This window comes from Chaetodon trifascialis, chromosome 4, assembly GCF_039877785.1.
Source record: "Chaetodon trifascialis isolate fChaTrf1 chromosome 4, fChaTrf1.hap1, whole genome shotgun sequence".
Lineage (NCBI taxonomy): Eukaryota > Metazoa > Chordata > Actinopteri > Chaetodontiformes > Chaetodontidae > Chaetodon > Chaetodon trifascialis.
In genome coordinates this window covers 11,646,840-11,670,431 of record NC_092059.1, presented here as the reverse complement: position 1 = coordinate 11,670,431, position 23,592 = coordinate 11,646,840, and the positions used below count along the sequence as shown (strand labels likewise).

The following is a 23,592-nucleotide window of genomic DNA, read 5'->3' as shown; positions in this document are numbered from 1 at the left end:
GTGCCAATCCATCGCAGGTAGTTATTTAGTTAGCGATGTGATGTGCAGCTAGTACTGCAGTGTTAAAGCCGGGGCTGAAGAAGGTTTTTCTCTGTGGCCATGTTGATGACTGCCTGTGAATACAAGAGGGTGTCGAGGAGGAGCTAATCTCTTGCATAAATGATGAAGGCCTGATGAATATTTCAATGGAGCCTGTTTTCTTTCTCGTCGGTTCTCCGCTCAGCTCTCAGGAAGCATGTTTGCCAAGGAAAGGTTATTTTAATTTGAACCCTCAAAGAAATTTTAAATTGCAAAAATGATTCATTAGATTTTGTGTGTTTTTATCGCGGCTTCCTGCCCCCCCCCACCTCTCTCCCTCTGGGGATCAGCTATCCAGTAGCAGATTCACAGATGCTTCAGGAAGACAGCTAGCCGGGTTAGCTAAAGCAGCCCTTATTGGAAGTGTCTAATAGTTAGCATGCTGATTTACTTCGGGACAAGATGGCAGACCAAAACAGAGCAGAGCCTGAACGGTTTCGCATCCTTCTGCTTTGTTGTGGATGCAAAATGTGGAGGAGGTAAGAAGACCTTGTGTGGACCTCATGACCTCTTCTGTACGTATTAGAGGCAACATGGTCAGTTGGCATGTACTCTCCCGCTCAGTGTGTTCTGTGCTTGTGTGTCTCTAAGCAGTCGAAACACACGCGTGATGGTTGAGAGAGTGAGAGAGAGTGTGTGTGTGTGTGTGTATGGGTATTTGTGTTTTGCAGGCACATGTCACATTGTGTGTTGTGTGTGTGTGTGTGTGTGTGTGTGTGTGTGTGTGTGTGTGTGTGTGTGTGTGTGTGTGTGTGTGTGTGTGTGTGTGTGTGTGTGTGTGTGTGTGTGTGTGTGTGTGTGTGTCTGGCAGTGCTAGTTTAATAAGGTCTAGAGTCTGCTCTGTGCCGCAGGGACTCACAGCTTAGGCGATGGGCTTACCTCAGAATGAAACCAATCTGTTTAGCCTGCTCTTCTCCCCTGCAAAACGCTCCATTTTCTCTGTCCATAAAGTTAAATGACATTTTCCTCCCGGCACCCTTCTGCCATGTCAAGTACCTCCAGAGATGTTGCAGGCCGACCTGGATGTCACGAGTGTGTGTGTGTTGAGTGAGAAAGAGACCTCTGAAGGCAGAAGCAAACACTGAGACATCCACATTTCAACCCCGTACCGCTTGAGGGGCCTGCTTCTATGAGAAGACAGCTGCTTTGAAAACGTCAGTGGTGAAAGCAGTTGAGCCAAAGGGATATTAGACTTGAAACATGGGTGTTTTGTTGATATATGAACCAGCAGGCCTCTTCAGACAGATGGGAAATGACAAGGAAATTACTCATTATGAATGGCAGTTTTTTTTCCCCTCTGAAAGCATTTGATATTTTGAGTAGCTATATTTGTACTATAGAGCACGATGAGTGATCCGATTTTTCAAAGTAAATCTTGAACAGAATTCCACCCACACACTCACCAAATGGCTCGTCGGTCTGCCATAAATGACTGATAAGATGTTCCTTCTTTGCTTGGAAGGACAGAGTAACACTTCCACTCAGTTTACCCTCTATCTCTGTCTATTTAGGAGTCTAGCTGCCTGCCAGCAGTAGCTCGGGACTGTGTCCAAACATAATCATGATATTAGCTAGATCCTTATTTATGTGTCCCTACCCCTTCCATTTCTCCTCTCTCTCTCTCTCTCTCTCTCTCTCTCTCTCTCTCTCTCTCTTTCTCTTTCTCTTTCTCTCTCGCTGTCTGTCTCACTCAGTCTCACTCTCTCACACACACAAGCACACACATCCTTCTGCTCAGCCCTATTACGTATGCATCCATCCTTCCCACTCCACACATTTCCAATCTTCCCCAGTTAGCTACAACAAACATTACATTTACATATTGATTTCGTAGTTTTAGTCAATGTAAATATGCTGTCATTACAGTAAATTTGAGCTTCTGTTAACATAAGCTCGTCCAGATCTGCGCAGATTAAGGGTGTGATTGCATAATTAATGTGTGCGCTACATATTAATTCCCCCATCCCTGTCTTTCTCTCAACTCTTCCTCCTCTCCTTGGGTTCTGAGCCCTGATTAAGTGCCTGCTTCGGCCCTTAAGCCTCCCATTGATATTCAACCGCACAGACCCAGCGTTTGCTCAAAACGCTACTTAACCTCACAGCTTATTGTAAATGAAGCTTCCAAAAGTTGATTTCCCCCACCTCCTCCTCTCTACGTGAAGCACACAGTGTCTGCGTTTGCATCGTTCACAGTGTCTCTGTCACCGCTGTAAGCTACTGAGTGAGCTAACGGTGCCAGTCCAGAAAAGTTTGACCCTTCAGGGCCTCTCGGACAGGTTGTGTCTTCACTGCCTGGTCTCTGCTCACAATGCAATAAGCACATGACGTCCACTGTCGGAGCGTGGACATTTCAGTGGTCAGTGCTTCTATCTGTCTTTTTCCTTCCAGTCCACCAGGAAATGTTGTTTGCGCTTTGAGGACATTTTCTGTTTAGTTGAATTGAGTATATTGATTTATAGATAAATTGTTCAAGGGGTCCAATCACTCTTCAGTTGGAGGGTAAGACATAATGTTTTGTCATTATTTTATTTGTTTTTATTCGTCTTATGAGTTTCTCTCTATTCTTTTTAATTAGCAGCATTCTGATAATTTATCATGAATTTCATTAAACTAGAAGAATGCATCACCATGTTGAAACTGATGCAGATAGAGATGGTATCATATGGCGCATTTCCATTACGCAGTTCTACTCGACACGGTTCTACTCTACTCTACTTGGTTTGGTTGAGTTTCCATTACAATTGAGTACTTCATAGTACCTCCTCAATGTAGGCAGGGTCGTCATACCACGGCTGCACGAAACTGCCATGACGTCAATTTGTACGTGACGCAAATAGAACCGACAAACAATGGAGGACATCGAGGCGATGTTGTATTTGCTGCTCGGTTTGTGGCTTTTTGTCACACACAAACCCAGAAAAGTCTGGACCTCGTCAACGGACCATGGTGATATTTTACGAGCAGCCATTTCCCTCAAGTGAGAATAAAGAATAAAGTCAGTGGTTGCTGTTGCCCGGCGTTACAATGGAAGGGGTGGGATTGTTTTTCCGGTGTTGGACGTCGCAGACCAGTGATGACACTCTTCAGCCAATCAGTGGCCGACAGGCTGTTGACGTCACACATATAGTATCGCTTCTACTCGCTTGGAACCTCGCCAGAGCAGGTACTAAAAATAGTATCGGGTACCAGGTACTATCCCTAATGGAAACACAAAACAACCGGGTAGAGTAGAGTCGAGTCGAGTCGAGCCGCGCTAGTGGAAATGATAGTTTAGCAGCATTACACTCACTACATATGTAGTCATCAATCATCGAATCATCTTCATGTTTCTGGCACAGCTTATAGTACTCTGTAATTAATATGAATTTCAATTGATATGCCTATAATGACTATACAGTCACGTTTCAGATGATAGACAGAGACAGGGAAGTAGTCAAATACAGTAGTAATCCAGCAGCATCTGCTGAAGAGGTAGTATATTGTGATGCACATTAATGGCTATTTATCATCAGCTTTTTTGGCTTGAGAATGATAGTAGTTGCAGTATTGTCCACACCTTTACTTGGGGCAGCAATTGTTGAGTTGTTGGTGATGATCAACAACCTTACCAAACCCTGAAGAAGTGGTCAGTTTGTGTTATCGAATATCACAGTAAAATCTTGCATTTAATGCTTGTTTAGGGTTTGTAGTTAGGAAAGTGCTAAAGGCTCTCCGGGGCTAACATCATAATCGCCAGGTTTGTTAGCAATAAGGCAGATTGATGGGCTCCATGCTGTTCCTGTGTGCAGGTGGTCATTGCTGTGGTAGCCTGCTGTGCTGAGCGCAGCTCTGGCCAGGCTTGTTAAGACACAGCCAGTGAAGTGGGTGACTAGCCCCCACAGGAGACACCCACCTCCCCGCGGGCCAGCAGGCTACCACTAGTTGGCAAGTTTCAGCCTGCCCCTTACTCGACTGAGTTGCTCTTAGTGATAATGTTTGTTTTCCTGTGACCCCTTCTTTTATTCCTCTTGAGTCATTGAAATGCCTCTTTTACGTGCTCCTTTCCTGCGTCAATTTCTGTTTTTTTTATTTCATTTTTCAATTCTTTCCCTCCTCATTTAGTGCTCTCCAAGAGTCGTTAAACCAGAACTTCCTGCTGGTCATCAGCCACCGCGAGGCTCAGAGGGACTACAGTCTCAACTTCCCTGGCTCCAGAACCATACAGGAGGTATGACACCAGCATGCACGCAGACCCTGCAGGACATCAGAAAGTCACTTTATATGCCCAGACACACACAAAAGCTTTCACTCACCCACAGACTCTCACATACATAATATTATTGTACCTGATTCTAGTTTCCCATAACACAGCTTTCATTCCATTGGCCAAACATTGCTAGTCTATCTCAGCCATCGATTCATTATTCATCACAAATGATCACATTTCCGAGCACATAATTACTCTCACAGCTGCGGTCTGGTACAACCCCCTCTTTTTCTCCAACTCCCCCTTCTCTGCATCTTTCTCCCTCCTTCTCACTCTCTCTCTCAACAGTCTAGGAAGCCGTTTAAATACTGAACATTGTTTGATCTAGGCATGGGGGAGCAATGGAAAGAGACAGAATCCATTCATTTTCTTCATCTGAAACTAAACAGTAGATTTGTCAGCCTCTGAAATATTTATAGTAACTCATACTGGACCCAGAGTGAAGGCAGTACACCGCTCTGTCCATCGGCTAATACCATCACAGCTGCAAATGGATTAGGGCTTGAAGAGTGTGAAAATACACTGTATGTGTGTGCGTTTGCTCGCCCTTGTAGATGAGTGTGTGTTTGTGTATCAATGTTTGGCCCAGCTCCAAACAACGGCCCTGCACTGTCCTGCTCTAACCCTCATGCAGAGGGAGACCTGAGGAGGTGTTTCACAGTTGATAGCCTGCTGTCACAGGTGAAGGGAAATAAGCTTGTAAAACACTGATCAGGTCAGATAGAAGTTTATTATTATTATTTGGGCTGAGTGTATGGGATGGAAATATCAGCGTTTAGTTGTTTTCATTCCTCTGGCAGCTTTACATGATTTTGATTTCCTGTTTTTCGCTTTACTTTTCCTTTATGGTCTCCACATGTACATTTTTTCTCACTGCAGCTCAGATTTGGCTCCTCGGTGTGGGTGAAGATTACACTAATAATAATCAGGCTACTAGCAGCGCTTGTAATGGTGCTAATTGAACAGATTAGTACAACCAACATCTGAAGTGGAGGAGGCAGCTCGCCTCCCTGGTTTTCTCCCTCTCCTCCCTCGCTTGTTCCTTTTTTCTCCTCCCTCCGTCATCTTTCTCTCTCACCCTCTTCTCAGGCAGATGGTTTTGATGAGCACCCACTGTGAACCTTAAGTGTTTCTGCTGGGATTACAAACACTGGGGAGGGGTCCCTGTGGTGTGGGAGGAGGGAACCATGGACACAGAAAGGAGGCAAAGGACTGTTGGCTTGGTGGGGGTGCTGTAAGAGGCCATAGGGGATAGAGGAGGGACAATGTGGGCTTAAACAGGCCTCCATGCTGCGGTCTTTTCCTTACGCATGCTTGTCTTTAGGCATCTCAAGGCCCCCTGCAGTGAAAATGAGGCCCAGAACTTTAACCTGCATAGATCTGGACTCTGTTTGCCCCATGTTGACCATGCTCTTTAGATATTTACTCTTTAGCCAGAGAACAGGCGTCTTTCTGTTTTTAGCACTGTAATCTATCAGGAAATAATATGTCATTAAACCATGCATGCACACTGGGTAGGGCGTGATTCAAAAGGGTCAGTAGCCAGTTTGGAGAGCTACAGGTGCAAGTACAGTACAGTCAGTAGAAGCAGTCTAATAGTAGCCATGGATGAGCTCAGGGAAGTTGCTTCGGGGTAAATTGTGAGACATGTAAAAAAAAAAAGACGAAGAGTTAGGTTGTGAAACTTTTGGATTAAAAACAATAAAAGACACAAACAAGTGTATTTCTGTCATCGTAAGAAGAATTGAGAATGCAACAAAGAAGTTACACCATATTCAGCCAGCCTGACTCCCCTTTCTGCTCATACTGTGTCCACTCACAGCCACATATGGACTCCACTACAGAGCACCTTTCTCTCCCCACTCTCCCTTTTGTCTTAGCTGAAGACTAGCCGATGGTCCCTGCTTGTGCATATCAATAGGGATAGAGTCCTGTCTTCTTGTTTGTCTTTGCCAAAGGCTCTGGCTTTGCCTTGTGGCTCTCAGGGAGCTGCCCTTGCCCCTCCCTTTCTATTCCTTCATTCTCCATCTCTCTCTCCCAGTGTCCCTTCTCTACCTTCTTTCTTCTCCATCTCTAGAGCGTAGGGCTGTGTAGACCCTGATTGGCATTACCAGACAAGAGTGTGGGGGTAAGTTGCTGGCTAGCTTCTGAGCTAAGCTGGAGAGCAAATGTTTGCCAGGGACGTAGAGGGTAGAATAGGGATGGCTGCTGGTTCTGGGGTGTCCGTGACCAGACCAGTTGTCCTGGGGATTTCCCTCCTCTACTGCCCCCCGGGGCTGGGCCTGGGCCCCATCCCTACTCCGCAGCTGGGAGACATATAGGAACCAAATGCAGACGGGGCTACAGAGCTGAGAAAAGGAAGGTTGGATCGAAAAAGGAATGAAAGAAAGGCATCTGGTGCCTAGGGGAGACGAAGAAAGAGAGCGAGAGAGAGAGAGCTTGTGACTGTTTAACGGAAACCTTTCCTTCTGATTTGCTTCCAGCCAGGGATTACAGGCAATTGGCATTTACAATGATTGGATCATTAATTTTGCCGTATTACCCAGCAGCTCAGCACCACAGCCCGTCTAGCTAATGTTGTTTATGAACTGGCTCATACACCTCTGTTGCATCTCAACATGAACAGCAAGCACATAAATCAGCAGCGTTATATTTATTATTAACTTTTATTCAAATCCTGTTCTGCTCTGTTAAAGGCATTCCCTTTACATTTTTGCTCGTGTATGTACAAGTGAGTTTGATGAATACTTTTCATGAGCCGCTGGAGACTTTCACCGTTGGTGCCATGTTGTTCTTACAAAGATGTACAGCCCGGTGTTATATCATGTCATATAATTCCATCAATACTCCATTGTTGTTGGTCATGCAAGTTGTAGCTGGTAATTGCAAGTAAAATTCGTTACTTAAAATGACTTACTCAGAGGCACGGGTTAAATATAATTGTTTTAATTTGTTGCAGTCTACCGGTGAGATGGCTGTTGTGGCAGACAGGGGGCAGCATTAGACAGTATTGCTCCCGGTGTGAAGGCTGCTGTAGCAATGCTTTGCAACTGAGGACTGCAGCAAAAACTTTGACTACACGGAGAGACAGGGCAGCCCACTTGTTCGGTTGCTATATTTTCAAACCTACTTTGTTTTTCCTTCATGTGGTTGCATCTGATTTTCGTATTTTCACCAGACTTTTCATATGGTCAGAGAAAGCTTGTGCGAATGAGTGCTTACAGATTCTGGTGGTGTGGTTTCAGGCCGAGTGTGTAGCTGTGTTTTCTTTCTGCGGTGAGATCAGGTTGTCCTTTGCCAGGTGCCTTTCAATGTCTGTCTCCACTCTCCTCCTCTGCCACCTCTCACCTTCATTCTCTCTGTGGTGGGCGTTAGTTTGTTGTTTCTCTGATGCTGCTTTAACCTCTGACTGCAGCCTCTTCATTACTAGTGTTTATGCCTCTCCTTTCCTCCCTTTTCCCCCTATTCATCGGCTGGCCAGCCGGTCAGTCAAATCCCTGTAGTCCGGCTGGTCAAACATAGATATTACACTCTGTAATAACACTGGCCACCCGCTCTGACCCCAGCCTGGTATCCTGGCCATAGCTTCTCTTCATAAGGATAGGCGCCGAGCAGTGTGGTGTGGGATTTACGATAGAAAGACAAAGGATGGACTGTGCCACTCATTTATTATTGTTCTTTTATTTTTTTTCTCAGCTTGTTTGTACTGTGAATTGCTTTGCTGTGCCAGGCCCAGCACAAACAAACTATAATTTCTTTGAGAGATTGATAACTTATAATATTTACTGTTGATTTAAATATAATAATTTCTGCAAGCCCTTCATGTTTGTGCTCTCAGACACCCATACAAATACATGTACAGATGCAAAGTGTAGTAATATCGTATCGTAGTATTGAGGTGAAAGCGACCAGGCAGAGTTTGCCCCTACAGTCGTCATAGTCCAGTGTTTTGCAGCTGCTTTCCTGCCTTGCCTGACATTGGCTTTGACTTTGTGTTTGTAGCGTTCTTTAAGTTTCCACCTCCATGACCAGCAGCCCTGCATGTGCCCAAGGATCCATCTCTCCCTCAGTGCTTTTTACAAAGACAGGATTTGACCCGTGCGTGGAGGGATCTCTGCTCCACAATTGACAGTTTTCTCAGCATCAGTGTCCAGCCCTGCGGGCCTGAAGGGCAGGATTCTGCTAAACAAATGCACTAGAATCCACGGCCGCCAGTGCTCAGACGCCGACGGGGCTTTGATCAGCTTCGGCTGGCGCACATCAGGCTGGCGTTAGGGCTTTAAACCAACAACCCACTGGACGGTGTAACACGGCGCTCGGTGGGACAGGCGCTGCTGGCTGCTAACTGTTTAAAAGCACGGAATGTTATTAAGTGATGCAGATACAGCGTCCGCGCATGAATGGGAAAAGAGAAATACTGTTCATTTCAGAGCGTGGGGCTGTTGTTGCCGGGCATTAGCTGTGGCATCTGAAGAATGCTGATAACACTGGCTGTCTTTTTTTATTTTTTTCTTATCCTTTTGACTCATCTCCTTCGTTCTCTGCCTCCATCCTACTTTGTCCTCATAGAGGATACTTTGATTTAGCCCTTGCTATAATTTATTTAAATGTATTTACTGTTAAATTAATCATGTAAATATTTTCCCCTGCTAGTTTCAATATTATTTAATAAAACGGGATGATAAAAGAAATCTAAATATTCTTAGTGGAGATTTGTAGTTGACTGTTTGTAATGTTTTTTTACTTCTTTGTGTCAATAATGTTGTACAGGTCCAGTGTTTGTACTTTGAATAGACAATAATAGTTCTGTCTTCCCTTTATGTTTGCAGGTGAAGAGGAACATTTCAGACTTGACCAACATCCCAGTCCGACATCAACAGTGGGAGGGATGGCCCGCGTCAGCATCTGATGACTCTGTAAGAAGCACTGGCACACAAACACACAATCAAAAATGTAAGACTTGATTTACTCTAATGGTTCTAGAAGAAAAATTTCACCATCGACCTTCACTTTTCTGTGCAGCGTAAATGTCTACGTTGCCATTACTGATTCTTGGATCCAAGACAACCTTCTTAAAGATGATTAAATGTCAAGCACAAACCCATGGTTCACAGATCATTGATTTACATTATCTCACCACTTGCAAAGTGCAGTGGAAACTGTTCCATGCTCTGTAATCCACCCCAAAACCATCTGTCAGAAGCATGAGAGTAAGATGTTGAAGCTAATTAAGATGTCAAAGACTGTTCCCATCCTGTGTCCTCAATCTGTGGACATTAAATCTCACATCATTGAGTCCCGCTGACCTCTCCCGTCCCAGGGTCGCTCTTCCCAGCCATTCACCCTGCACACAGTCAAGCTGATCAGAGGCAAACCTCCTACAGAACCTTGAGGAACCTCTGACCCCTTTTGTCTCACCCCTTCTTTGACAGCATATGTGTTCCCATGCTAATTGTATGGGATGGTTTATCATGCTACATTGAGGAGCTGATGTGCACACATTCTTGTGTTAACCCCTAGCTAACGTTTTAGATCTGCTTGGTTGTTGTTTGGCTTGGAGTATTGGTATTGACTTTGTTTCACTTCTTTTCCAAGAGCGGACTCTGCTGTAGCAGCTAGACTGCAGATTTTCTTTTCCTTTCCTTTTTTTTTTTCACATTTTCGATTAGTAAGGATAACCTGTTTTCTACACACAGTGTTTGGTGGATACAGTCTATCCTGTATGTCAGCCATTGTTCATGTTTCAAAAACTCAAAGAGAATGAGTAACTGCACCTGTTTTTATGACTCAGAGGAAACCTTTTAAGATGAACAGTGAAAGCAAAAGCATTGCACTATTAATGTGCCTAAAAGGGGAAAGGACAAAAGGTGATGCATCCTTTCACTCCAGAAAATTGTTTGCTTTATTTTGTTTTATTACAGCTCAGAGCAGGCAATTGTAAAGCCGGTAACCACCAAACAAACCATACTGCTATGATGCAGATTTGTCATTGTTTGCATTATCTTTGGAGACATCCAGTTATGTGATCAGTGAATGGCCTTGGACTGCAACAGAAATTCAAATCTTAGTTCTAATCTGAAAGCACATTGTGAGCATGTTGCGCAATGACTGACCTCAGTATTGTCCTTGTATTATTGCACCAAATCAAATACTTCTCCAGACTGCAACTGTAACAAGCACCTTGTGCTTCATGACTTTATGACCATTCAGGAGGAAGAGAGCCAAACAGACATCTTTTAACACTGTGTTCAGGATGATGGTTTGTCCACTTGCAGCAGACTTAACTAGGAATCTGTCATGTGTCTGTGAAAATAGACAGGAATGGGAACAATTTATTGGAAATAATAATAATAATAATGACAGAATATGTTTTCCCTTGCCTGAAAATGTTGCAAGGACACAGATGATTGAAAACTTCATTATAGCACAAAGACTTGAAAAATTTGACAATTCATCCAGCTTCAAATTTTGTTTCCGTTATAATCTTAATTAATTTGCAACTGCCAGGTGTAAATATTTCAAAAGTCTGAATCAGTCATTAAAAAAATGTGTTGTATATTTTGCCCATTAAAAAAAAACCTACTAGTTTTTACACATTTGTGCAGAAATTATATTAAAGAATTTTCATGTATTTAATTTGCACATAAATGAAAAACACTAAAAAACAGAGAAGTACGCTAGTTTGTGAATTTTATCACCAATCAAGCCCCACCAATCTCCATGTGATATGAAGATATAAATAAAATAATTCCTTTTTTTTTTTTTTTTTTTTTTACCTTTTTTTTGTGACCTCTGTTCTGATTATGAGTGAACCTCTACTCAGCTACCCCCTAGGTAGCTGTGGATATGAAGGCCAGGGATCATGAATAGATTGCAGCTCATTGTGGCATCATAGGCCCGGTTGGCACCTGGCTAACACACATCTGCAGCGTCTGTTTCCTGGATGAGGAGATATTAAAAAGCACAGAGACAGAAGTGTAATAATGGCCTCTGCTCTAGCCGCAGTCCTCTTATTGAAACGTCTGAAGGTATTAACAGAGAAAGCCCAGGGCTTGGCTGGCCTTGCAGGCGGGTAGGGAGCCAGTGTTAGTGTATAGCTCATTAGCCTAGTCTCATCTCCCGGGGTTTGGGCCAATAAACATGGCAGCCAGAGGCCCCAGATTACGTTTAGCTCTGCACACTAGCCCGCTTGCATTGGAATCGATTTCTACTTAACTCTGCTTTGCCTTTAAGTGTGTGATATAACTGTGTTTGCCTGCTTCCATTCGCGGTTGTGTGTGTTGTGTGTGCATATTTGCATTTGTGTGTTTGCAAATGTGCCTGGCTTATTGTACACACTGTGTCTAGGGCTGGGTATTGAACTTTAATTCTTTCTGAGTGCCAACTCAGCTGTGTCTGTAGCACCAAAATTTGAAAACGTTGCATTGGAAATACCCATTGAATGCTTGGTCAAACTGTTAGTCTTGTTTACGTCATTTTTTTAGTTCATATGTTTCCTGATTTTTAAATAGTTTTTAATATTGTGCTGTATTTTATTGAAGTAAAATTCCCAACTTTAAACACAGATGCAGGTGATGTTTAAACATTTTTTGCAGAAAATGTGAATTTCAGAGAAAAGTGTAATTTTGGTATAGATACAGAAACTACATTACTTAAATGGTAGCAGTATTGAAACAATACCCAAGCCTGACAGTATCAGTGATGTTGCCTCCATCATGAAAGCTGAATTGTATTTTTTTGCTTGCACAAGGAAAAAATTGTGCTTCTTCTGTCAGGGAGCACTTGCTCTGGTTGTCTGTGTCAACGGTCTGTTGTTCTTGCGTTCTGAGATGGATATTTGAGTGGTTGCATTGTTTGTTTCTGTATTGTTGGAGCGCAGGAAATTACTTTGTTCAAAAGAAATTCTCACCTTTCAGGGAAACTAGTACTTACCAGCATGTTACGTCACCCTCCCGGACGCTGTCCGCTTAGCGTGTTTCATTGTTTATTGTGCTCTGAATTATTCAAGGCCTTACGGGGAGTTGAAATTGGATGAGGATGGATAATGCTCATGTAGCACAGCAGATCAGTTAATTCAGTGCACTGTGTTATTGTATGTGGTGTTAGACTTAAGGGAGTTGAGTGTAAAAGAAGGGGGCACAAAGTGTAGTCGAAGCAGACATGAGCAGCGAGAGGTGATGCTCATTTCTAGCTCGCAGATTGTGTTTTGACCTGCATTGATAGGTATTGGTTTGAGTGTCTCAGAGATTTTCTGGAGTACGGAAAAGGCTTTTAGGCTTTTCATTGTTCCTCATAGATTTATGTGAACACATTTTGTAGTATTTGTCAGGCTAGCCGGGTAGAGGATCATGTGGGAAAGCACACAGTCAGTCTTTTGTGTGTGTTATGTTTTAGCATTTGTTTCAATTGTTATAGTCAAAAAATACTTGGTATAGTTAAAACTTTATGGAATTGGGTTTACTCCAAATAGATTAAAACAAGTTATCCAGCATTATTTTTCAAATACCATGATCTGGTTCTGGCTACAAATTCCTCCTGATTCCTCCTGATTCTCAAGGCTTTGACAAAGCCGCTCTGAACAGTGCTGAAGATTATGACAGAGGCCTTGGCAACAGTAGATTTAAGAGGCCAACAGGACATTAACTTCCTGTGCTGTTTGAAATATGCAGATTGAGCCTCTTCCCCTGCTCCCTCCATCTCCTTCACTTTGTCTTTTCCTTCCCGCGAACAATACAGCATGAAGAGTTTCCAGACGGGCCTCATCTCATTGGAGCTGTTTTGATTGGCAGTCTTTCCTCCACACCTGTTGGAGTGATTGACAGCCAGTGGGACATCCTTATTACATCCCTTCATCTCTTCAACCCCCACCACCACCCACCCTTCCTTCCTTCTAGCCATTGCTGACATTTATGCAGTGTTTCATGGTGTTTGCTAATGTATTAATGCTTTAGAGCCTCGGAGGTGCCTTGCTTTGTAGGCCAGCACCTCCCTCCATTTCCCAGCTGGTATTAATGGAATCCTCCTCTACCTGATAGGGACCTATGAAATCGAGGGTGTATTGGGGGGGGTCAGCCTGTTGGTTTCCATAGTAACAGGGCTCAGCAGTAAGCCCGCAGAGCCCCCCTCCCTTGTGAGATTGGCTGCCTCCAGGTGACATTCAGCACCAAGTTAGTCTGTCGATCTCATTTTCTAGCTCTTCTTACTGCTTTTATGTGTTCTTTGTTGCTCACATTTCACTCAAATGGTTTTGTCTGTTTGAGGAGGAGGATGTTCCTCCTCATTAGCTTGGTCCCCTTTTGGATCCTTTGACAGCATATGAGCATAGAGGCGCAACACCTTGCTAGATGGTAGAGACGTCACCTTAACACCCACTGTTAAGCATCCCACTGAGGCGACAGTCATTTCTGTAGGGCCTACAATAGGCTTTAGCTCTGTAGTTGTATTTGTATGTGTGCGTGTGTACATTACACACACTCTGTGCAGATATTAATCAGAAGAGATATATCTTCAGCAAGGCTCAAAGGAGCCCGGACACCAACAGGTGTTAAAGTTTAGATGAAATGAAAAATCAGTCTTCAGATTTTAGTGGTGGTGGTTACCGGTCGGCTGGCTAGACTTTCTCCACTCTGAGGAAAGTGGTATCTGTGACAGCTCCAGATTTTGCAAAAGGCATTTTACAACGACCTGCTTCTGCAACTGCATAGAGCAATCGATTGGCTTCCTGTCTCTCTCCCTGACGCTCCACCTCCTGCAGTTCGACCGGTACGTCTGCCTGTTTGGGGACGGCAGTGATGAAGGTGTTGAAAGAGGCGAGTAGTCCTGTGTGATTGAATGGAGGCTAGTGTCCAGTTCTGAACCGCTGTGATGCTCCCTGTTTGTTGTGACGCGTCAAATCAAATTCCAACGTTGTATCATCTCCTGTTTAACTCAGAAATACAGCATGATATGGCAGCTAAATACTCTTGCCAGAGATGCCATTTAATCTATAAGACTTTAAGGGTATGGTAGACTTGGCCTGTCTTCCTTCTCTTGACGAAGTGCTAATTTTTCTCATGTTTACACTATTTGTCACCCATACTTGTTCCTCTGTCTATCTCCTTTCTCTTTACTGTCTACTCTCCCCCACTTCTGTCGCTGTTCTTTCCTTGCTCCACCAAAGAGAAAGTGGTGCAAGGTGGAACTGTGGTTGCTGTCAGTGCAGCTGTCAGTAGTAATTATCTCACACTCACAGCCAGACACCTAATCCAAACACTGCCTACACTAGAAAAGAAAAAATGAAACACAGAAAGAATGAAGGGAGAGAAAGGAAGAGAAAAAAGGGTAGAGAAAGGAAGAAAGGGTTGAAGAGGGGAGGGAAAGGAGGGAGGGGGTAAGAGAGAGAGAAAATTCTTTCCCTGTATCGGCCCCTGAATGCTTAGACCCTCAATGCAAGTGTTAATTAAAAGAATCCAAAAAAGAGGAGCCAGTTCCTTTGTGTGGAGATGTGGGAGAGGGTCATTTGGGGGGGTTAACCTCACCCCCCACCCCCCGTGCCCTGCGGCGCTTCAGCCTTGTTTCCACGTTTTACCACTGAGCCGCCAAGCTGCACTTGTGTACCTCAACATCAGGAGAAGCCATCGGGTCAAAGCGAGGAAAAGGATTGAGAGGCACTCAACTCATTTTTTTCCCTTTTCACCTCCCCTCCTAGCATCCATGTCAGCCCAAACCCTCCAGGCCGTCTTTGACAGGGGAAGTGATCAACTTTATTTATACACTTATTAGGCCCTCAGACGAAAGCCTCTCATTGTGAGTAGTGGGGGTAAAGGGTTTATGGGGATCCTCTCGACAGCCGCAGTTAAGATTCTCACGTTTGATTGCCACTCGATTGAGGAACAGGCAGAATAGACTTGGGGCCATGCCTTCACATCCTTAAGGCTCAGACCCTGTATGTCTTTGTCTGACTCAATACCAACAACTCTCTCTCAATGCTAATTCAGCTCTCAGGCCTGGCACCCATCGTGTCTCAAATGGACGTAACTTTCCCTTAAGTCATTGTCGTTGTTGTTTTTTCTTTCATTTAACAAGACATATCACTAACTTCCTTTACTTTTACTGTTGGGGGAATGATGTTTTTGTTCCATTACTTTGTAATGTCTGGAATAATATGAAGAACAGAATGATCTAATAAACAGGAGTACTAAATTAGGCGGAGTTAAGTTACACGAGCAAAGACGAGGCAATTCAGTTAAGTGTTCTTCGTAGGTGTTCCAGGGATACTCTCTCTAGTTGCTGTGACATTTACACACATCATTGTTAAGAGTACACTCGCTACTAATTGGTTATACACAAGAAATACAATCTGTTTCATCTATTATCTGAGTCTAGTCCTCTGTTACTGTGTCTTGGGTGACTGGCTGTTTGAGGCCTCATTTTAATTCACGGGGAATGAAAAGTCATATTTTTCATATATGTATTTTGTTGTGTGTTTCGCTTTTGGCTTGTTCCTTTAGCGGTGATGTCATTCTTGGTTTGTTTAGTTTCAATATAGCATGGCAGTCTAGCCACTGCTTTTTTTGAGCGGTTTTCTTTGCTTAAGACAACATGGAGGAGGAATACTCATCAGGATATTATTCATTCTCAAACTGTCAGGGGAGATACTGCGTTTCTCATGTCTTCTCTTTAGTTTCTGAGCTGGTGGGAATGTAAGAGACAGTGGTCAATATTATAATCAGTATATCCTTATTCAACTTCAACCTTTTTTTTATTCAACCTTTTTTTTCAGGCTGCAATTATTTGTAAAATTGTTGTTTTTCTCCTCGGGACCAGTGAGATCTTTGTTCTGGGAAAAAAAGCCATATGTAAACAGTTAATATAATTTCACACATGAAGTATTTGTAGGAACCACATCTACCCAGTATACACAGTGTACAGTATTTTCTGAAAAATCAGTGAGGAAGTTGTTCCTGGATCCAAAAAGCAGGCCCAGATGATTGCTGTTGGTTAATCCAGTGATTTAAACACCAGAGAAGTCAAGGTGCTTCATTGCATTGATGCAAAACTCATGTAAATTTTCAATATTACCTAAAAGCAGTCCTGCTCACCAATTTGTAAAATTGCCCAAAATGATGTAATACACCCAAAGGCATCAAGATGATACTGTGACTGTTAAAGTCTCATTAGACAGTAGAGAAACTGATATCATCTTATGGTATATATCATCATACGCCCCACAGTCGCTGCACCTAGCCTTGCATGTAGCTCAACCATAACTGTCAAAATGTTTTTTGTGCAAATATTTCGGTCTTCTGGTTGCAGTGAACTTACTTTCTGACACTGAAAACGATAAGGAGGAGTGAAAAGACAGAAAAGAATAGACACCAGATATTTTAGTTCTTATCAGTGCTAAGTACACAGCAGTACTCACTCGTAAGTCCATGTTGCTGACAAGGTCTAGTGGTTACACTGTTCACTCCCGCTATAGAAGCTGAGGCCACCGTGAGGAACCTCTATTTTAAAAGAGACAGAGGCAGAGAAGAGAAACTCCCTGCAGTCTGTGTAGCCCTTTTCAGACTCAATTGGCGTTGCATGTAATCGTCTCCTGATTCAACCACGTCCAGCTGCTCTTTGTGTGTCTCCGCACCTGACAATGGAGCAGATCACAGGACCTCTGCAGGGGACGAGCAGCTTCTCTGCCTCTTATCACACCCAGCCTGCCTGCCCTGCCCTCAGCCGTGTTGTTTAGAGGTTCACTCTCCCAGAAAGGTTTTTGCATCTGGATTTTTCACTTTGCTCTTAACAATTAGTACGTCAGGTAATATGTTGTTGCGTTATTGTGACAAGAGTGTCAGTGCATTCAGGCTGCAAGTCATGATTTGACTGTATGATTGCACACTGCTTTTTAAAAGCGTGGCGTCTTTAGTTTCACACTTCCTGCAACCGCCTTTCCTGTGTTCTTGATGTCCCTTGGGGTCTAAGCCAGGAGACACCACCTGTAATGAGTCCCTGCTGAACGCTGACATTTTCGGTCCTGCCTTTGGATTTTGCAGCTCATTAGTCAGGTGTTCTCGTACTACAAACCATTATCACTCTAACAGCTACTGCAGGTGTACAAAAACCTCATCATGACTCCTCCCTGATTAGCGAGATGAGCAAGTGATGATAAAGTATGTCATGATATTGGCTATGCCTCGACAGCCTGGGGAAATCGAGTCCTAAATAGGCAAACCAGAGTGTTTGAGAAGGCGCTGTGAGTCAGCTGTGGCGTTTGTTTTGTTCTGTTTAGAGTTCAGTCTAAGGAGTAGCAGTGAGTAACATTTACCACCAGTCTCTTCCACTGATGAACACGTAGGACTCAGTTTAACTTGATGCTTGTGTGCACTAAGATTGGGCCACTAATCACATACGGTCTGAGATTGCACACAACTGGTTACCCTTGCTTATTAGATTAGACTCAATCAGTTTCATTATTTTTCTGTGTATAGATGACACTAGCTGTCTCTGGGATCAGCTATCCTTGCCATCACCTCAGTGTTTGTCGAAGGTCTTCACCAGCCAATTCCCAGGAGCCCACAGAAGAGGTACACACACACTCACACACACTTTCTCTAAGGATCAGTGCTGTGGATTAATTTCTCCCTGGGCGCTGTGTATACATGCTAACTCATAAAACCTGGTAACGAAATACTTCTGTTAATGAGTTCTGCTGATATAAGTCCGGTAATTAATGGCTCATTTATGTTCACAGTGTGCGGATGTCCATATGGTCAGCGACAGCGAGGGGGATGATTTTGAGGATGCGTCAGAGTTTGGTGTGGACGATTCAGAGATGTTTGGAATGGGCTCCTCTACCTGTCGGAAATCACCTATGAGTACGTACATTGGAGCAGCTTAATAATGTTAGAGTTGGTTTCTTAGTTGTTGCTCCACATATTGTATTAAATACCCATGACACGCATCCAAAGCTTGACCATAAAATGACTTTTGTCCCCTTACAGTGCCAGAGAATAGTGAAAATGAAGCTGATGCCTTACTGCACTTTACTGCCGAATTTTCTTCAAGGTGAGCAAAGCATCAGGTGCTTCTCATGTTGATTCAAAGGACTGGCATGCATGTATCAAAGTGCTCATGTACTGTTTGTGTGTTCTGTAGGTATGGGGAGACCCACCCAATGTTCTACATCGGGTCTTTGGAGGCAGCGTCTCAAGAAGCCTTCTATGGCAAAGCCAGAGATGTGAGTAAGCTGATTGACTGCTCGAGGCCTCAGAGGAAGGTTTTTTAATTTATTGAGAAACTGTAACGGGTAACAAAATCCTATTTTTCTTTTCATTTTCTACTTTTAATTTTGACTGTGTATAAGATGAGAGAGTGATGTTAGCTTATCCTTTAGCACTGAAGTCATTCCTGCTTGGTGTAATCCAGCCTCGACTTCTTCCTCCTCCTCCTCTTCTTCTTTTTTTTGAGTAGTTTTCTTTGCTTAAGACAACACAGAAGAGGGACACAGACTGAGCAGGATATTATTCATTCTCTGTCTGTCAAGGGAGATGCTGTGTTTCTCATGTCTTCTCCTTCATTACTGAGCTGGTGGGAATTTAGCGCACAACGGTCAATATTATAATCAGCATATGCTTAGTCTACTCTTTTCCAAGCTGCAATAAATTGTAGAATGGATCTTCCTTTTTTGAGGACCTGTGAGACAGAGTTCATTCTGCTACTTTAGCAAAAGCTCCATGTAAACATATACACAATTCTACACCATTCTTTTGCCCTGTAGAAGATAAGACCATGTTCCAGCTGAGATCTTAGCAGCAGGGGACTGAAAATAGCACTGTGTTTAAAAAGTGCAAAGGCCTGCATAGGTGTGTTATGTTGCTACATGTACCAGTGAGAAAAAGGCCAAAAAAATATGTCCATGAGTTTGAGGATCATCAGATGCCAAAACACTGCATGTACACACTCTTTCTCTCAGCTGGAAAGGTTGTTTAATTATCCAGTTGGCACATTGCTTCACCGTTTTTCCACTGCATTTTATCCTTCTTACAATTTTTGCTTGCCGTATTTTATTGACCACTGCACTGCAGTATGTTCCTGGTTTGTGTTTTTATTGTGTTTCAAAAAACGTCCACAACAAGATTCTGTGTTTTTTGACACAAAGCTGATGTTGATCTGAATGCAGCCTTATGTGGCAAAGCCAGAGAGGCATAGGGCCCTATGCATATACAGGGGCTAGACAAACATTATAAACACCAAGAGGAAAAGAACTTACTGTGACTCTGAAGTAATTATTATTATGATTATTGTAACTCATAATGATTACGTGAACACTGCCTAAAATGCAGGACATGTTAAGCTGAATGCCAGTTCGCAGTATTTGTTTTCACTGTTTAAACAACATATGCTAAACTCAGACAGTCTGAACTGATGAAGAGGAAAAAAATTTAACCATACAGTGTTTAACTTTATTTGTCAACTCCCTGTGTCGTGCTGTGTGATGAAGGCTTTATAGCCACATTAATATCATTTCATCAAAACCCCCATCAAATTTTCACCCTGACAGCTGAGGCTTTATTTATAGCTGTCCACTTTCCCCCCTTGTTTTTTGGCTTTTGTCCTTTTAAGGATGCTTGTATCAACTGACAGCTTGTGTGGATTATAGCCTTATTAGACTGTGAGGACACAGCAAGATGTTAGGGGGGTTCAGATCACCAGACACACAGAGAGGGAGGGAGGGAGGGAATACAGGATGGTTGGGCTGCAACACAGAGAACATGGTCTGAAAGGAGAGGAGGGTTTAAAAAGCAAGAGTCAGATGAAGAGACTGAGTGAGAAGAAAGAGAGGAATAAAGCTCGAGAGGTCGCAGGATACGTTTTAGGGATGGAGAGAGTGTGAAATACACAGAGATGGAAAAAACCTGAAGAGAAGCTTTGGCTTCTTGCCTGCTTCCCAGCTGATCTCCTCTCCTAAGCCAGCACAATATGGCCGACGTCTCCCTGGTGTTCACACACTCTGTACTGTACCACTGTGCTCTACAAAGCGCAGGGGCGAAATAGTATTCATTTTCACTGTATTATGTTTTATTCTGGGTGAGCTTGATTTAGTCTGCCAACTGTGCCGTGGTTAGAATAGCTTTAGGGAAGCTGCTTATGTGCGAAGAATTTTGCATGAAAACAGAAGCTATTTGATCTGTTCCGTGTTTGTCCTTGTTTTGTCACAAGCGTCCTAGACGACAGGCCAAAACATGCTGCATTTGATGGTTTCATTACACAGTAGCATATGTGCACAATTACATCGTCCCCTCTCCCATCCCATCCATGCAACCATCCCGTGCTTTGCTCTTTGCCTCCATTTGAAAAGGAATCTAGTTTTTGTGTCCCCATCGTGGAAAAGGCCGACTTCATTAAGGGGATATTGGAATAGGGCAGATTTGACTGAAGGGGCACTACTCAGTGGGTTTATAAACAGAGGAATCAGTCTCACTCTCTCAAAGCCTGGGAGAGGCTAATCACTAAGCAAAACACTACATTTGATGAAGTGTTTCTGAAGGTGTGTGTTGGGGGACTGTTGAGATAGACTCAATCCATCCTTAATGAAAATGCTTTGGGCTGCAGAGCTGAGCTGAGCTGAGCTGAACCCTCGTGGGGATCAGTGGTTAGTCAGAGCGTACAGAGAGATAGGCCACCCATCACTAACCACGATCCTCACTAAATCCCCATCAACGCAGTGGTTAATCACTCTAACCCCACTCTCCTCCTCTCTCCACTCCTCTCTCCTGTCTGCCACACACAAGGACACATCAAAATTCATAGCCTTGCTGGAGAGGGGAGTTCAGGGATTTATCACCGCCAAGTATCTGCTTTAAAACCCAGCAATAGCCTTGCAGAGTCCAGGGGATAGAGCACTGGTGAATCAGAATGGCATATAGATATATGTATATTAGGTCCGATCAAGGGCTGAAAAACAGAAGCAACACTGAATTGATTCCCCTCAATCATAAATAGATTAATTAAAAGTTAAATCGATGTAGTCTGTTCTCTTATGTGAATATATTTGATATATGTTATGTTCTGTTCTCCAAGAGTCTCCCATAGTCTAAAGATGCCTACTTAGCTTCAAGCGTCTAATTCAAAGCCGACATGTAATTTGATGTTTAATTGGATGTTTAATCACACTTGGGAAAGAGTTCAGAACTTGATGCTGTGTCTGTTATAAAGAACCAAGGTACTTTCAACAGGGTGTGGAGAGCTTCCTGTGTGGTTGGTCATCGATCTGAATGTGTTTTCCCACTGTGTGTTCATGGTCATTAGATCAGTCATTTGAGCTCTTCATTTTGAAGTGTTTGCTTTTCCAGACTGAGCCTGACATCTGTAGAGGAGTCACTATCTGGACTTCTCCGTCCCTGCCTCCCTTTGTACCTTTCTGTGCACGTCTGTATCTCGTTCACCAGTCTCCTCTGGCTCTGTTAAACATGCTGCGCCTGTGATTAAAAGCCTTGCGCTAATGTGATACAAGTATCATCCAACCATAAAACGGGCCTTTGATTAAACCATTAGGTGTCTGTAAGGAAAAAGATACGGCTTGTGCCCCAGAGTTCCCCTTCAAAATCCCCCAATGAGGCTTCAAATTAAAAAATTATTCCAGACTGCACAATAACATCACATAGACTAGCTGAATAGGATAATTTTAGCCATATACAGCTAGAACACAGTCAAAACAAACCATTGTTCCTGCAGAACTGTGGTGCTACAAAACAGGAGAGTACACAGGGTTGCATTAAGTGCACATTTGCAACTGTGTATGTATGTAAGTGTGCAAAATCACAAGAGCTGCAAAAGATTACAGAGACAGTGCAAAGTTAAAACTGTTAAGAATAGTTAAAAACTACTGCAAATGTAGCATAAGCTGTTGTACACACAGCACATTGCCTTGTATATATTGTTCGTCTGTTTGTGCCAATGCTTTGAATTTCGGTTGGGTGAGAGTGACAGGAAAGATGAAGGATGTGACTTTTAGAAGAGGGAACACAGGACCCGAATGCATCAGTTAAACGGTACAGATGTATACGGCGACATGAGACAAGATATCACCTGGGATTCTGGTGATATTAATATTAGCTGTCCCTTAAATGCAGAGCACGCTCCCCAGCTGTGAGCGTGACGTCATCCAGAGTAACACTTGATAGTTAAGAGCTTGTAACGTGGGATTAGTTTGGAGGCATTGCAGAATTTTTAGGAAGAAATAATATTTTTGCTGTGAGCAGAACACTGTATTTTCCATCGAATTGTGAAAGATTTTTAATAATAACTATAATCGAGATGCTCAAAGGAAATGCTGAAAATAAATACATTACTTCAGGTTTACTTTTTCTTTCATTTAAACTGATAATACGAGAGAAAGATTAATGTACCTTTCCTCCATGGCCTTGCGGATGATCATGATTGTTGGGAGGGTAGTGCCATCACAATTAAAAGTTAAAACTCGAAGCTTGAGGGCCCGTTTTAGCTCTCAAAAGGCTGTGGCATCTCCTGATTTTTGTAGAAATAATTTCCAGTAATGGTTAACAATTGACAAAGCCTCTATTTAAAGAGTAAATTTTTTACAAAGTACTGCTACTGCTGCAGTGATGTCAAACAAGTGAAAATGGTGTTAGTGTGATCGTTCGCTCTGAACAGTCCAGTTAAAAGTGTGGCCTGTGTGTTTTAAGGCAGATCATGGATTATCCCTCAAAACACTGCGATGCTTTCTCTGTTGATGATGCTGTTTTCATTCATACTTGAAGTGTGCGAGAGCTGTGCTGTTTCAGGAGGAAATCTTATTCAGGTAATTTGTTTAATGTTCGGGGCCAAATTATTTAACTTTTTTCACGCAGACTAATAGCTACTATATGGCCTAATAATACTTTATGGTTGGCTCTGTCCCGTTCAGTCTGGCTTCACTGTGGTGTCTAATTCATAGGGAGGTGAGGCCAAAACCTAGGATTGTAGCTACGGGGCAGTGAATAAAAAAATCAGTTTTATTGATCACAGATATTCAACTTTCCAGAGGCCTCATTTAAGGGGACAACACAACATAATACAAAATATTCAGTTCAAGCCAATGAGGTATTGTTTCACTAGGAAAATATTGTCATTGTACATTTGGATTAAAAATTATGGTTCTAACTCGTCGTTCAGGGTAAGAGGAACATACAGTCAATGCAAACACACACACACACACACACACACACACACACACACACACACACACACACACACACACACACACACACACACACACACACACAAAGCAAGCTTAG

At 43.1% G+C, this 23,592-nt stretch overlaps 1 protein-coding gene across 1 annotated transcript in view; it reads left to right on the top strand.

The window, feature by feature from the left end:
• Window positions 1-23,592, top strand: part of faf1 (Fas (TNFRSF6) associated factor 1) — a 60,031-nt gene that overhangs the window by 12,326 nt on the left and 24,113 nt on the right. The window contains exons 7-12 of the mRNA XM_070961602.1: window positions 4,180-4,285; window positions 9,154-9,240; window positions 17,785-17,880; window positions 18,048-18,171; window positions 18,298-18,361; window positions 18,452-18,533. Of these exons, the coding sequence (XP_070817703.1) occupies window positions 4,180-4,285; window positions 9,154-9,240; window positions 17,785-17,880; window positions 18,048-18,171; window positions 18,298-18,361; window positions 18,452-18,533 (559 nt within the window). The remainder of the gene's footprint in view (window positions 1-4,179; window positions 4,286-9,153; window positions 9,241-17,784; window positions 17,881-18,047; window positions 18,172-18,297; window positions 18,362-18,451; window positions 18,534-23,592) is intronic.